Source organism: Pholcus phalangioides, unplaced genomic scaffold, assembly GCF_987345545.1.
Source record: "Pholcus phalangioides strain wild (caught in Gottingen) unplaced genomic scaffold, Ppha-v1.0 ptg000018l_1, whole genome shotgun sequence".
Classification (NCBI taxonomy): Eukaryota; Metazoa; Arthropoda; class Arachnida; order Araneae; family Pholcidae; genus Pholcus; species Pholcus phalangioides.
The window spans coordinates 6,520,374-6,537,215 of NW_028301611.1; the positions used below are offsets into that span (position 1 = coordinate 6,520,374).

At 39.5% G+C, this 16,842-nt stretch overlaps 1 protein-coding gene across 1 annotated transcript in view; it reads left to right on the top strand.

Moving 5' to 3' along the window:
• Nucleotides 1–16,842, top strand: part of LOC149071628 (zinc finger protein basonuclin-2-like) — a 210,065-nt gene that overhangs the window by 24,476 nt on the left and 168,747 nt on the right. Inside the window, exon 2 of the mRNA XM_089247741.1 lies at nucleotides 9,866–10,131. Coding sequence (XP_089103867.1) covers nucleotides 9,866–10,131 — 266 coding nt within the window. The remainder of the gene's footprint in view (nucleotides 1–9,865; nucleotides 10,132–16,842) is intronic.

Sequence of the window (16,842 nt, forward strand, 5' to 3'; positions counted from 1 at the left end):
CTGGGCCAACGAGGGCTGGCAAATCTTCGGAGAATTTTGTCAGTTTTTAATTATTTCATTAGTTCTAAGTCTGATCAAAATAGCCCTCGAAATTGTGGCGAGATGCCGGAAAGAAAATGTAATCAAGATCATGCGAACTCAAAAGACATGTCCAGGAACAAAAATCTACAATTTGTATATATACAAAATTGATTTTCTCTCTGTTCTCTATACAAATCTACAATTTTAGATCTATTGTAGCCAAATGTTGCATATGTACCAAACGGGGCCCCGACTTGTAAGATAGGCTACTTCGAAAGTTTGTCAGAACTGGGCAAATGCCCGAAATGGGTGAAAATCTGTTAAACAACAATATTTCCCGGGCCTCAACGATGACTCTTGGAATTTTTACTTTGGTTTCCGTGGTTCCCCTAACAATGTATTCCAGTCATGTATATGCCTTTTTAATGGTTTGTCACTTTTCAATCTTCCCAGTAATTATGAAGGAAAACCCCGGGCCGTGCTGGGTATTATAGCTAGTACACTATAAAATTTATTTTCAGTGCGTATGTTCTCTGTACAAAAATTTTAGATGTATCGTCGCCAAATTTTGCATATGTACCAAACAGGGCCCGGATTGAACGATAGGCTACTTTAATTAAAAGTTCGTCAGAACTGGGCGAATGCCAGAAAGGGCAAAAAACTGTCAATGATTACCGGGCTTCAACAGTGACTTTTGGAATTTACTTTTGTTACCGAGGTTCCCTAGCAGTGAGTTTCAGACACAGACATGTATATGCCTTTACAATGGTTTGTCACTTTTTTGATGCCGCCGCTAGTATTATGTATAATAAGTTCATCCCTTTGTAATGGTTTGTTGAATTTTTCAATCCTCGCGGTAATTGAAGGAAAACCCCGGGTAGCGCCGGATGTTATAGCTAGTACATTATAATTTTAGCATAATACTAAATTTTGCATATATACCAAACCGGGGGCCGAACTTGAACAATAGGCAACTTTAAAAAATCGTCAGAGCAGGGCAAATAAATTCCCGAAATTTGCGAAAATTGTCGGGTAACAATGGTTTTTGAGCCTCAACAATCACTTTCGGAATGTTTACTTTGGTCACCGCGGTTTCCAAACAATGCCTTTCAGACATATTTACTCCTTTACAACAATTTGTCATTAATGCACTCAGCATACAGGGGAAACCTGGGCAAGCGCCGGGTATTATAGCTAGTAGACTATAAAAAGAAATAGTCATAATTATAACCAAAAGGCAATTGTAGGTAATCACTTTGAAGCATTGGTTTGATCACAGCTGATCAGTAGCAGAAGCGACTGTATATTCAAGAGCCTCCACAATACAAAAGATAAGAGCTCTCTCTCTCTATTCAAATTTGCAATAATTAACAACGTATTAATTGTTCCCTCTTTAATTAGTAAAACGCGTGCGGCCTCTTCCATAACCAGTTCGAATTAATCGACGTAATTTTCCGACTTCGGGAGAAGTAGTAATATTCTCCTCTTTCTCCCAATTCCGGAGAGAGAGAGAGAGAGGTAGGTTCTCTCTAGGTAAAATCTCTCTCTATATCCAGTCGGAATATCTAAAAGATTTGCGTAATTAATTTTAATTAATTTTTAAGCGAATTTTCTAAAATGCAAATGATCTATTTCCTCCCCCCATTTTTCTGCCAATTAGTTTCACCTATCTCATTAGATAAGACCAATTAAGTTTCGGGTATTTAAATTGCATTCCTCTCTCTCTCTCTCTCTCTGCATCTTGAAGCCAAACGCTGCGCCGCCATGTTTAGGAGATAGGGTGAAGTCTTTTAAAATTTCGAGCAATTTCAAATTAGCTTTTAAATTATCACCTTATAAAAGTTAAAAGATATTTTCCTTTTGGAAAAGTTCATAATCCTCTATGAATGGCCATGAATAATAATAATAATAATGTAATGAATGTATTTCCAGCGGGGAGAGAGAGAGAGAAAAGGCAAAGAAAAGTTTCTCTTGGGATGGGATAGGATTCCCGGAGTGTGCACCTGTAGTTTATGATATTTTAAAAGGAATTGGGAGAGTCGGGAAAAGTTCCCGGAGGGGGGAGGGGAATTGGGAAATTTCCTCCCTCGATATATCGATGGGAAAATTCCAACAGATTGAACAACATGTGTGAATATTCGGAAAATGTTCGTTGTGATATACGGTATACCTGGGAAGTTCCTTCTCCCCCCCCCCCCCCATAAATATTATTTCAAGATCCAGATCCTTGATTAATTAAGAATTATCTTCAGTGGTATCTTCTCTAAGCCTTGGGTCGCAAATCGGCGGCTCTGTGGAGTTTTGTATTAGGCCCCAGCGCCTTTATCTGTTCTAAACTTGATATATCTCCAAGTCTACAAATGCTTACCAAAAGATCAGCTATGAACTGGCCGTTTTTATGAATTTTCTTTTTTGAGCTTATGATTTCTTTCATAGAATATGACCCGAGTATGCATATAATATTATTGAAAACGGCCCGTGTTCAATATACATCTAGTTGACCGACCGTTTGACGCATTTGAGTTAGCTAACCTGGCTATGAGACTTGCTTCTGTACCTTTTGTAAGCGTGTGAAACTCTCACAATAATGTGCATGCTCCGCGGCTGTGACAACTCAATCTTTCACACTTAAGAACCCCTCCCCCCATACCCGGAAAAGCGTATGGGGCGTGTGAAATACTCTTCGAAATACATAGGAGGCAAGTCTCCTATGTATGTCGGGGTGGGGGGGGGGGGGTTCCGAAGTTTGAAAGATTGAGTCACAGCCCATGCACATCATTGCGAGAGTTCCGCAAGTTTGAAAAGGTAGAGAAACAAGCTTCATATAGCTTCGAATTCAAGCCTCCTATGTATTTCGAGGAGTTGTGCGAACCCCTAGAAATGCGCTAGTCTTTTCAACTTCCAGAAATTCGTTGGAGACTTACGTACGCCTAGAAATGCGAAAGGCTATCTAAAAATGTGTGGGAGACCTAGAAATGCGTAAGTCTTGCGTTACTCCAAAAATACGAAGGAGACACATTTGCTAGAAATGCGTGGGAGGCTTGATTTCAGGGAATTCTTACTTCGATATGCGTGACAGCCTAGCGTAGAAATGCTTCTTTCGTATCCCTGGATATGCGAAGTAGGCTTACGTATGCATAGAAATGCTTAGTGGTAGTGGGTACTCCCGTGTACACTACATTGTGCCATAACAATGTTTAGCACTTTTTCAGTTACTCAACTCGTTTTTTCCACCATTGCTGATTATTTTTTTCGAACCGTAAAATACCCTTCTGGGTGACTACTATGTGGCACGATATATGAATTTACAGGGCTGCAAGCATTTTATGCATTTATAAAAGTACTTAACATGTTTTCTGCTCATTTCAAGGGGCACTCAAGCCTCTTACAATTTTTAAAGGCCACACAAGCCTCTAATGAATTCATGGGGGCGGGGAGGGAGGCACGCTAGTTTCTTGCGCATTTCTAAAGGCCACGTAAGATTCTCGCGAATTTTTAGGAACACGCGAGCCTCCTGCGCATTTGCAAAAGGTAGTTTGGAGCATGATAGGTTTGGAACCACTTCCTTAGTGACGTTGAATTGAGTCAGGGATGCCGAAAAGATGTTTGAGACACAAATTTGATTCCAAACTTACGCACTCGAGAAGAAATAATAAATGATTAAAACAAAAGCTTTCAATGGTGCTACTTGCTAACCAAGGAACTCTCAGGTCAGGTAGGAATCCCACGAGATATTTAAAATCCTGGTATTCCCAAGGGTTCCCCGAGCGTTACCTAAAATGTAGAGAACCTCTCAAGTTAGATTCTGAGCTGATTGCGTTACCAGGAAAACAAAAAATACTCGGAGTAATAAAAGAAAATTAATTGATCTTGAAACTTATTGACACTTTCACACTTCCTTAATAAGCCTTTACACGAATTCCTTGATTCTCAAAGTCTTTTCTGATGTATGGTCACCCTTGACATGAATACCCTGGAGCAAAAAACAACAACAAAAAACGTCCGCGTGCTAATTAAAATTAATTGAAAAGAAGCTCAAGGAAACCACAGAAAGGACACGCTTGCGTATTATCGATCCATGACAAAAAAAAAAGCCCTGGAAGTGACATCGTTTTTTTGTATTATTTATAATTACCGTGTCGATTAACCTATTTGATGAAGACTTTCGATAGTAGACGAAAGAAAAGCCTTTTCTTAGATCCAAGTGATATACTAGTTAGCAACGTTTGGATAACACCAACAATTAGACAGCGTGGGGCTAATAACAGAACCTTGTGACACCTCTTTGACCGAAATTCCAACCAAAAAGAAAGACACATACATACAAAATACAAAAATGGTCTTGTGTTTCCATATTGACCTTCTAAATAGGCTTTTTAAGCTCGTGTTTGTTTGTTTTTGTCCCGTCTGGGGTCAAGATGTGGTCACTGATGAATTAATGCGTGTAACTGGTCTTTTATTGTTCGATTTTTCTTCTTAATCGCTGGTGATAATTGAGCAACTTTAATAGGAAATCCTATGTGCTTTTTGATTACTGTATGGGTAAGATTGTTAGCGGTATTGATTGCTTTTGAGACTGTCTTAAAAAAGGAATTAATGACCGGTGCCATCTTCATGGCCTTTCGTATCTTTTATTATGGTTGGTCTCATTTCCTGGGTTAAGTCTTTATTTACTCCATTATTCGAATAATACATCAGTCGTATGTGTCATTGTTTTCCAATATTTCAAACTTCGAGTACCCCGTGGAAATGAGGAGATGGCTTTTGTACCCGCTTAGAATGTAAAGGAGCCGTTCAAATCGCTAGAAATTCGTAAATTTTTGCTTATACAGATTTGTGAAAAGTGTGCCAACCCGCCTCGAAATGCATAGAATGTGTATGCATGGCCATTTTGAAGAGTTCGGGGGCTCGGTAATTAAAATTATCTCCAGACGAACTGAGCTTTAATTATATGCGTATTTGTTTCGGTGGGGATTATGAGTCAGCATGAAGAAAAGCGCGCATGATTCGGGAATGGATTGAAATGAAGGCAAACACCTACTCAAAAATACCAGCACACCGGGGCCCGGATAAATCTCCAAAAACTTAATGCTCGACTTTAAAATAATACCTTCCCGAACCAATATTTTATTTGATAATTTCGGGCATGCGGTTGAAAGCACATGCCCGGCGCCAAAAGTGTAACATGCCCCGGGCATGTCGGACGATTGATTTGTCCAGTCCTGCCACGCTACTAAACAAAAGTAAATGGAAATTCTGAATGAAGAGAAAATTTTTTTAGCATTTATGAGGATCAAAATTTCGGCATTGAATAGAGATTAAAAAAAAAAACTCACTAGCCTATACTAATGAAAGAAAAAATAATTTCACCATTAATGTAAAATTTCAGCTGCAACGAAAAAAGAAATTTTGAAATTAATGAAAAAATTCATAATTAGTGAGAGCATTAATGCCAGAATTGATTAAAATTCATAATTAAGTCTCAAATCCTTTCCAATACCTCAAACTTTGAGTAACTAGAAATAGTTGAGTTACTCTAGAAATGTGCAGGAGGTTTGCGTATACAGATACTATGTAAAAAGTTTTCTTATTGTTCAATCAATCAAACTCTGCCAATAACAGAGTAGAAGTGCCTGCGTAGTGATTAGTGGAAATCGCACTTTACTCGAACCCTTGTATAGCTATTATGTCACGAAAATAATCGCTTGGACAAGCGAGCCTCGAGTATTTGGTCTCTGGGCAGAGTCCTCTATGCTACGCGTATGGACTATATGCCGGGACACTGAATTGCACGCGGAAAAATAATCATTAATAGCGGGAATAAAAGAGTTTACTAAGAAAAAATTCCAATAGTTGTTGCGCACTATTAAAATCACGGTACGCAAAATTTTCACGCATTTCTAGTGGTACGCATACTTAACGCGCATTTCACACGGCACGCGAGCCTCACATGCATGTCTAGGGGTTACGCAAACCTCCTATTCATTTCCAGCCGGTACTAGGAGCATGAGAAGTTGGATATAGCTATTCAAAGGCATTGGAAAAGCGTACGCGAGGACAAAGATCCAAAGTACTACTAGTGATCGCGCTACTGTCAAATTCTTGAAAATTAATGTGTTGTCCACGAGCAGCAAATCGGTTACGTCTGTCATCACGAGACACCAATTAAAAAAATCCAATTCAATGTTAATTTTAGCATAAAGAAATCGTGCATCTTAACATGTATTAAATAAGCCTGAAACATTAATGCTTGACATGCTAAGGATTCCAAATCCGAGGAGCCATCAACAAAAAGAACCAATCACCAACCCTCATTAAAGCTCACCCGGACAAGAAATCACCAAGTCAGTCATTCAAAAAAAAAAAAAAATCCCCAATGACATTAATGGGCACCAAATACTCGGTCCAATTTTTATTTTATTTTTTCCGAAATATTATTACATTTCTCTAAAAACGGACGAGGCAGCTCTACTTGTTGCCTTGTCTGTCTCACCGACTTCCTCCATTGATGGGCCACGGTGGGGGCCCAGGCCCATTAATACAAAAAAAAAAAAATAATAATAATAAAAAATACCACCACCAATCAGTCCGTGAGTTTAACAGTAGGAAAAAGAAGTCAGAGACGTAAATATATAATAATAATAAAAAGAGGAGACACATCTTTGCGTATGTAATTGTAGTCAATTGAAAGTTTTGTGGCCCCCGGGCTCGAAGCGGGAATTGGTTCTTTCATCTGTTCCTTAAGTTGAAGAGGGAGAAAATGCGAATTCAATAAGAACTTATTTTTTTTCTTTCTTCGCAGGGCTCCAAATGCTCGTTTGTTAAGTGCCGAATTGATGAGTTCAGCCCAAAGGACACTAAGAAAAGAAATACGAAATACATTTCTTATATATATATATGTAAGAATAAATTGTACTTAAATAGGGAAAAAAATATGAAATAATAATAATCATTGAAAGGTAGGAACTGGTCTCTTGATACGGTATTTACTGTAAGTACTCTGATTACAGTTATTTTAGAAACGATATAATATTATATTATATATACTGGTGCTGCTTTCTCTCTTATCTTTTGACGTTGGAAATTGGAATTGCTGGTTATGATGAGATGCGGTGGGAACTAGTTTTTTTTGTTTTGGATCTATTTGGAGATATCAATTTGTGTTTGATTTGATGAGTTCTTCTTGTTTTGGGTGTTTGTTCGAGAGTGTGTTAATTTTGCCGACCGAATTTTAAGAATCTGCCGCGGGCGAAAATGAAATTACTCGGAATTTCGATTTTTTTTCGAAATTTAAATGGTTTACGATCAGTTTAAACAAAAATTTTGGTCACATAATTTTCCATTGGGTTTCAATTTTCCGTTATCTTTTATCTATCCCATATTGGGCTTTGAGGTAGATTTTCGCTGGAGCTGCGTTTTTTGAACAGGTGTGTCGCTGTATTCTACAGGCCTGTAGGACAGCGTTTCTCAATCTATTGTTCGCGACAATTGCATAGGTGGTCTGCAGATTGAATTGATAATTCGATTCTAACCGAATGAAAAAAATTATCCCATTGTTGTAATTGATATTAATGATATCCATATGGGCTCAAATGAAAATTGTACTTTCATACTTAGGTTCAGCGTACAACACCTCATTAAGGAAAATGCGGGAAAATTGCGATAATAAACGCGAGATACTGATTGTAGCCAAAAGATGTAATTTGTGACAAATTACTGACAAAAATGGATGAAGGGTGGGTGAAAATAAAGGGCTGCTACAAATCGCAGTAAACAAAAATATATTTGACGGGATAAAATAACACTCAAATGAATAGATGACTTCATTTCATTGAGTAAAATAAGGAGAACTAGGATCTCGAATACTGCAAAATACGGAATGTCGCCAATTGTCATCAAAACCTGTCCGCAAAATCCTTAATTTAGTTGATGTCACTGAAAAAATCAGGAAAGAAAACGTTCCTCTTGACGAATTACACGTAAGTTGAATATTTATAGCCGTAATTATCATAATAAATTATGAAAACGCTGTTCATTTATGATTTCATTAAACATTACAAAATAAGCATCGGTGAAAAAACTGGAAAAATGTGTAAAACAATACGGAACTGAAATACTGGAATGCCCCGTAATACAGGACACGAGTGGTCTGTCGAATTGTTTCAGATATTTTACTGGCCCTTGGGTTGGCTTTTATAATGAAGTCCCAAACTTCAAAAATTGTACTTAAATAAGGAAAAATATAATAAAATGATAATCATTGAAAAAAAAAGGTTGGAACTGGTCTCTTAATACGGTATTCACTGTATGTACTCTGATTACAGTTATTTTAGAAACGATATATTATAGTATATACCGGTGGTGCTTTTGACGTTGAAAATTTGAAGGAGATATTGGTAGTAACTAGTCTAATTGTAATAACTTGGTAGTAACTAACCTTCAATCTTGGAGGTATCAATTTGTGTTTGATTTGATTGATTTTTTGTGTTTTTCTGGTTTTTTTCGAGATTATGTTGACTTTTGCCCACAAAATTGATTTTGGAAACATGCCGCGGGCTATGATGAAATGATTCATAATTTTGATTTTTTTCAAAATTTTAATGATTTATGATCGGTTTAAATCAAAATTTGAGTCGCATAATTTTGACGTTGGACTTTGAGTTTCTAATATGTTTTATCGATCCTACGTTAGACTTTGAGGTGTTTTCACTGGAGCAGGGTGTTAGAGTTTTTGAAGAGTGCGAGGCCACACACTTCATCGATTTAAAAACGTGTCGCGGGCTACATAATTAAGTGATCTGCTTCACCAAATACACCAACTCTGGCCACATCGCTATATTGCAATTCACTGCCGGTAGTGAGTTGGGATTAAAAGGAAGGCGACATCTATCGGTGGTCGACTCAAGCTCGCGAGGGCAAATATATTATTATTAAATAAATTATGTGATGTGGAGCAGTGCAAGTTCCGCATTAAGCGGCGGTTGCCTTAAGTGATGTGTCAATTTGCCGCGGCTCGCTTGAGTAATCTAGAATCATGCCGTGGGGTCGCTTAAATGCTCTGTCACAGTGGCCTGAATTTTAAAATTTAAAGTTTTATTTAAAATAATATGGAGCAAAAGGATGAGATTTCATTGGACTGAACAGTTTCCTTTGTTTTTAAACAAATTTTCATTCAATTGCATTGATATCATGCACGCAAGCTGTCTTTAATGCTTTTTTTTGAAAATTTCCAATAACTTAAGTATCATGTGTAAAACCTTATATTGGCATAAAATAGCATATGCAATCACAAGTATATGTAAAAAATTGAAATCAATGGTTAAATAGTATTTTTAATGATATTTCTACCAGAGCATAGTCATTCACTGTGTCACAGATGAGTGACCCGCTTCATATTTAATGATTATTCGAGTGGGCCCGCAATACGTTTTCCCTACGAATGAAGTGACCAGCACTCTTCTGTAGGTTGAACTCGCTTGTCTTAGAGTCGTTGAGCAACCTCGACGCTCATGAGTGACAGGTTGAAGATGCTGGCTCTCTGTGAGCTGGTTTAAATTCTTAATAAACGTCAGTGATATCTAATGGCCCATACAAACGGTCAGTTATACCTGCGCAGGCATAACTGCACAGTTATACCGAATCGAAAAACCATTCCCTTCAGGTCGCCTGTGCAGGTCAACTGACGGCCCCTACACACGCTCAGTTATGTCTGCACAGTTGGCCTGTACAGGCATAACTGCGCAGGTATAACTGAGCGTGTGTAGGGCCCCTAAGAAAAATCTATTGATACTCCGCTAATAGGTCTTCGATCTAATATTTGGATCTCGTCTTTTTTTTTCTCCAGGGGATAGCCGTTATTGTTCTACCTCGAGTATCAAGTCCGAAGTCAGCGAGTCATCGAGCCCACCACCGCCGCGGCCATCGTTGAGCAACAGTGGTCAAGGCTGCGGAATGTGCGCGAGGTCCCAGGCCGCGACGACCACCTGCTGCGCCATGACGACGGCCACGACGACCACCGTGACCACGACGGACGATCAGAGGACGCCCCAGGAATCGTCCGTCAACGATTCCACTGCTGATCACGGGGTATCTGCTACTATCATGGACGTCGTGAGTACAATTCATTTACATGTACCTGTGTTAAGGCCGGGATTACATACACTATAAAAGTTTTGAAAAAGGGTCTTTTTTTTTTAGGCTCCAGAAAAAAAAATGCAACCAATGAGCGTATCCGTTACATTTGCTCGAATGTAACCGATACGCTTATTGGTTGTATTTTCTAAGTCTTTTAAAAGATCTTTTTATCAAACTTTTAAAGTGTAATCCCGGCTTCAATAGTGTTAAAAAATGTAAATACTTTTTCTCATTATTGGATACTTTTTCCGTGGGTAGGGCTTCAATGTGTTTCACGATTAACCCATTCAATGGTTCTGACGTAATATTGCGTCGGAAGTTGAATGGAAGGAGTACAAAACAACATTCGCTTGCTTGCCAAGTGTGTGCTCGCCGATTTGGGAAAAGACAGCCTTGGAATGTGTTATGTGTGACTAGATAAAAACGCGTTTTTTCACTCAAAAATTTCTTTTTCCATTCTTTTCTCTGCTTGTTCTTTGCTTGAGAGGTTGTATATTAGAACTATTTCGTAGAGAGAGGATTTGAAACTGACTAATATGTATTATCAAATTCGAAACAATATCAAGTACAACATGCAAAGACGAAGTTATAATATATATTGGGAGAGTTCAAAAGGGGGTGGTCAAACCCAATACAGTATGAATGTCCATCGTTTCCTGTAATGTGCAGACGCGGGCCCCAGTGCGAAAATAAAAACGGGGCCAGAGGCATCTTGATCATTTTGGGATCCCTTACTTAGCCCGAATTTTACATTGGGAGAATATTCCGTGGGAGAGGAGAAATCGAAAATTCAGGAAATGGAAATCGTTAAAATTCAGAATAAATGTAAGAAATATTTCCAGAACCCATCAAAATTCACAGCAAATGCAAGAAATAATTTCAGCACTAATGGAAATTCAGAGTAAATGTAAGAAACAATTCAGCACCCACCAAAATTCACAGCAAATGTAAGAAACAATTCAGCACCCACCAAAATTCACAGAGGCAAGAACACACACTGGCAAGAAATAATTCCAGCAAAAATTAGAATTCAGAGGAAATGCAAGAAATAATTGCAGAATTCGAAAAAAAGTTCAGAATAATTGAAATAATTACTTTTAGAATCAGAATAAATAAAAGAAATAATTACAGAAATTGATGAAAATTCAAAAAAATGTTGAAAACACAGAAAATTCCGGAACGATTTCTTTCTAGATGAAAATCCAGAAATTATGAGAGGGTTTATTACTACTACATGTGCGGGGGGGGGGGGCCTCCCTCCCAAAACGTGGAGTCCAGTGGGAAAGAACTTCTCTTACCCCCCCCCCCCCCCTGTAAGGGCGGCTCTGCCGATATGACTCGAAAAAACACAACTTCCTTATTTCTCCCTCGCAGCCATAATGCATCATACATCTCGTCACTCGTTTAGGATCCGAGCGATTTTCCAGTTTTGCCATCCTGACGGCAATTTTACGGACGACAAGATCTCGCTCAAAGAATTATTACGCGAATGCCATTGTTTGTGGGAAAGCTTTATTTTAAGGATCGCGAGAAGTTTCGTAAAATCACCCGGAACGGTGGTGCTTGCTTTGATTAATGTCGCCAAAGGCTCTGCAGAAGAAGAGCAAGCATTACAGCGGCAAAAACAAGAAAACTTTTCCGGGTATTTTTCTTTTTTTTTTCGCTTCAGTTGTCTGTCTCCCGTGGGATAGAAACGGGATAAAGCTCTGGACATTACCCCGGGTAAAAAGAATTTTTTTTTTCTCCGGGAAAAGAGAAAGTTTTACCCTCTGAAAGGGAGATGGGCGCGGGGTTGTCCGAACCTTTGGTTTAATTACTCGTGACTTAGTGGCTTCACCGCTCGCTGGTTTTTCTGGATAGTGGGGTAGGCTGCAGGCAGGCAGGCAGAGCCTAGCCCCCCTTGTGATGTCCACCACTTTTATCGTGCTGGCTGCCAACCCTTCACCTCCATGGAACTCGTGGGAGGAAAAGGTCTATTGATAGCCTACTGTGAATCACTTTCCCCTCCGACTTTCTCCGGCCTTTCCCGCACTGTCCCTCGTGAGCCATTGACCATTGCTGAATCACACACACACGCGCACAGACACCCGAAGATGGACAAACGGTGGAGAGAAAGAAAAACTTAGTTTTTTTTTAGTTTTGGAAAATCCCTTCTGGAAGTAGATTTTGTACTGTTCTTAGAATATTTTTTTTTTTTCACGTTATAGGCAACCTTTTCAAATGATACGGTTCCTGGTCTGGGAATCGCCTGAAAAGTCGTCACGTGTCTGGGAACCACTTTGAAATATCTGTGGTCTATGGAACTATTTGAGGAAATATCCGTGGTCTGGGAATCCCTCAGAAGGAATCACATAGAAATTTTCCGTGGTCTGGGAATCACCTGAAAAGTATCCGTAGTCTGGGAATCATCTGAAAAGTATCCGTAGTCTGGGAATCATCTGAAAAGTATCCGTAGTCTGGGAATCATCTGAAAAGTATCCGTAGTCTGGGAATCATCTGAAAAGTATCCGTAGTCTGGGAATCATCTGAAAAGTATCCGTAGTCTGGGAATCATCTGAAAAGTATCCGTAGTCTGGGAATCAGAAGGAATCACTTGGAAATTTTCTGGGAATCACATGAAAAGTATCAGTGGTCTAGAAATCACCGGAAAAATATCCGTTGTCAGGAACCGTTTGAGAAATATACGTGGTCTAGGAATCAACAACAAATGCCAATAAAGCTAAAGGAGACGTAGTCTGGACTTTTCTCGGTTGGTGTTGTCTAGGAACTACCGGGAGAATCGCCACGGTCTGGAAATCACTTGGCGAATATCCTATATCCTTAGTCGAGGAATCACCTAAAAATATCCATAGCCTAGGAACTATCTACGAAGTACCCATGGTCTGGGAATCACTTGGAAAATATCTGCGGTAGAGAAATCACTTTTTTTGAAAAACATCCGTGGTTTGGAAATACCTTTTTTTTTAAAGTATCAACGTCAAGGAATTATCTGGAAAGTATGTTTTAAAAATCACTTGGAAAATATCCGAGAACTAGAGAATATCCATGGTCTAAAAATTACGTTGAAAAATAACCGTGGTCTAAGGATCGTTTCTGAAACACCCTTGGTCTGGGAATCATTTGTGTTCGTGAATCTTTTAAATCGTTCATGGAATGTTTGATCGTTCATGACAACGTTCGTTCGAATCGTTCGTGAATCATCCGTGGTCAAGAAATCCCTGAAGCATTACCAACATCCACGATCAGGAAATCTAGAAAATATTCGTGGTCCAGGAATCTCTCGGAGTTAAGTTAATGGGGTTTGAAGACTATTTCCTAGGTTATTCAGATATCATAGTTCAGTACATCGTGCTGTATACTAGTTTAGGACGGTGATTTCCGATGTTCTTTCTTGCCCGCGGTCTATTTTTCGACAATATTCTTCGAGTGGGCGGGTCTTCGTCTTAAATAAACGTATGGGCTTCTTTTGTAGACTCTATCCAGTGAAAAATGACAGAAATAAGGAATTTAAATCACACATCGCAGTGAATTTTTATTCAATAGTCACGGAATGAATTTTTTTCCCCCGTTATACAATAAAGACCGCCGAAAATTTCACTCAATTTTCGATTGGGAGACGTTATAAAAACACTTCTATTATCATATTTCTTTTAATAACTATTAAGAAAACCAATAGTTTCCTTAAGAAACGCTATTCCTGTGGTTTAGCGAGAAAAAAAGATGAGCACCTCACAAACACGTTCACGAGCCACGACCCGATGATAAGCAAAGACACCACTAGGAGGCAAGCAATTCGTACATTGCGGTCAACGAAGTGTTTACGGCCGATAGGTTAAAGACAAAACAGGGGAAGAAGTCAAATCCCTCAGGGACTTCTCAGTTAATGAATGGTCAAACCGATTCCCAGGGAATCACGCGCATCAGAACAGACTAAATCTGCTGCCTTCATTAAAGAGGGTGTTCCGTGGCATTTCTCCCGGGGATCAACATAGAAAACCCCCCCTTCAAATTAGCTCTTCAATCCTCAAGGAATGTACAGTGCCAGTCTAAAAACAGCAGTGTTTATTTTTCCCCTTTTCTTAGACCATGGGTCCCCCATCGAAACATATTTTCTTGTCGTGGCCCCTCCACGTCTTTTTCCTGCCCTCGTAATCTCGTCCAAGAGCTGAAGATTCTCACCCAGATGAAAATTTTCTTTTACAAGGTTGATTTGGACCCCTGGATCAGACGCGGATCGAGACAGAAGGAGTACGATGGGAAGTGACAGTGTCGTCTTAACGCAGGCCCACACGGGCATGGCCGAGGGTCTCGTGGGCCAATATACCTCAAAAACATGGAAATTTCCTTAAGAACACGATTTTTGTTCAGCAGTGCTATCACCAGTGGGGCCGTGCCTTTCCCAGTATATTCCAGGAACGCAAAAGAGCCATACAGACCCAGGTTGAGGAACCACTAACCCATAGTTTCCCAAACTTTTTTGTTTCATCGCAACCCATAGGATCCTATGTTATACCCGTAACTTCTACCGGCTCCTCTGGATCCATTCCATCGCCCAATAGGAGGCAATTTGGGAAACATTTCACTGGTCTAAACGTTTTCTGACTTTAAATCTCTGACTCTATTCGAGAGCCGGAAAGAATCTTATTTACGGACTCCTCCCCCCCCCCCATACATAAAGGCGGCATTTCTTGAAAAGGACTGTCCCACAATCTCTCATCCTCTTCAACGTCACGCTTTGTCAAGGTGGGAAAAAAAAGACCGCTTCTTAAATGGACGCGGATCTCCATTTTGATTTCATTTTTCTTCCTCCGATTCACGTCCGCAGCTGTGATTTTTACGACCATCTTCACTTAAGAGAGGAATTAACAATAATAATAATAATGGTTACAATAATAATAATAAAAAAAATATATATATATTCCTACTTGTTCGCCTACCTGTATTAGCAGTGGACGTCGACGTCCTTAACGTCGCTGTCTCACTTCAACCCGTACCCTACGGCGACATCTTTGAAAGCGCTTTTTGAGCATTAGGGGAAGGTAAGAACGCAAAAATGGAAGAGAAAAATAAAATCTCTTAAGACCCATCCCATGTGTTAGGAAAAATGTATTTAAGTAGTATGTGAATATAAAAGAAAAGAAGCAAAAAAACTACGACAGTCGTCAAGTAGTTTTTTGGGTTTTTTTTTTGGTTTTTCCCATGCCTACGCCGCCATGTTGAAAGTGACAGGCCTGTCCTACCTTTAATTGAAAACAATGTTATGTGGTTTTATTTTATTTTTTTTTCTTCCATTATTTTCAATTCCCACCACCATCATTATTATTACACAAGAGGAGGTACCTGTGTGTACTGGGGGAAGAGAAATGGATTTCTTATTATTTAAGAACCTGTATGTAATTATCGCCTTTTTTACCCTTAAAAGAAAATACCTGCCCATTGGGCAAAAAGACTTTCTTGACGCGTAACATTTTTCTACTTCTTGTTGACGCGTCCGCTTTTTTTTTTTTTTTTTGAATCATCAACTTAATTTTGACTAGCCCTTGATGAGAGGTATTATTCTTATGGTGGTGCTACCGTGTCAAGGTGGAATTTTTTTCTTTTGGCGGTGGCGGGATGATGGTGTGTCCACTTGCTCAATTATGTGGCCCCCGAAGAGAATGGACGTCGTATTGAAAAAGAAGCAATTAACGGCCGCGTTCTTTGGATTCCTCGGCCGTCGTTAGTTTTTTGGGGGGGAGAAATGATCACTGGAAGGCGATATGATGAGATGATATTCGCGTTTTGTCCATGTTCAAATCGGATCACGCTACACGGAATTCGCATTATGTTTCCCCGAGGTTTGTTCGTCCTGGACTGGAGTATGCCGTAAAGGCTGTGTTTCACAAAGTGTGCGTTTCGGCCCCCTGGGGGCGTCGCGGTGAGCTTTAGATATCGATTTATGCGCCTAGTTACGCTTTGAAGTAGGGTTTTTTTTTTTGTATGGGGAAAATATATCCACTAAATTATTCTGGGGAGCCAAAGATGAACCACAAGGGAGCAGTGCTATCTTAAGGCAGGGGACTCAAGAGAAGAGGGGCCTCACAAAAACAAGAGCCGGTTGAAATTTTTGAGAATTGGTCAGGTAAGGGCCTCAGAAAAATCACGTGGCCCGGGGTCCCCCGTGATGCTCTCAAGACGGCCCTGCAAGGGAGTCACTGCTTTGAATTCATGAACTCAATGCTGTATAATCATTGCCCATGCCAAAATTATGCCAAATTCAATCAATCATTGCCAAAATCATGAATTCATTTTCAGTCGTGATGGGTTTCTGTATTTTAGTAGAATATGACATCCATATTTTTTTGATAGGCATTTTTTTTAGCCACGTCATTGGGTAATTTTCCTGCTGTGGCCCTTGTATTTGATTAATTTTATGCGGTCTGAGTTGCCATATTGGTACTTCCCCCCCCCCACCCCTCCGATTCTAGGGGATGGTGCTCGTGACTGGAAAAAAATTCAAGACCCTGTGTGTGTGGTCTTAAGCCATTATAATATACTTCTTAAAGAAGAGCTAGGTTAGAATAACATATCCCGCTGTCTAAAATTTATGACCACATTCTAGAGAGAAATGCTTCTCAATCACTTGGCCGCGTCCTGGTACCAGGCCGTGACTAATTCACCGTTTAATTTCCCTTCCTATCGATTCCC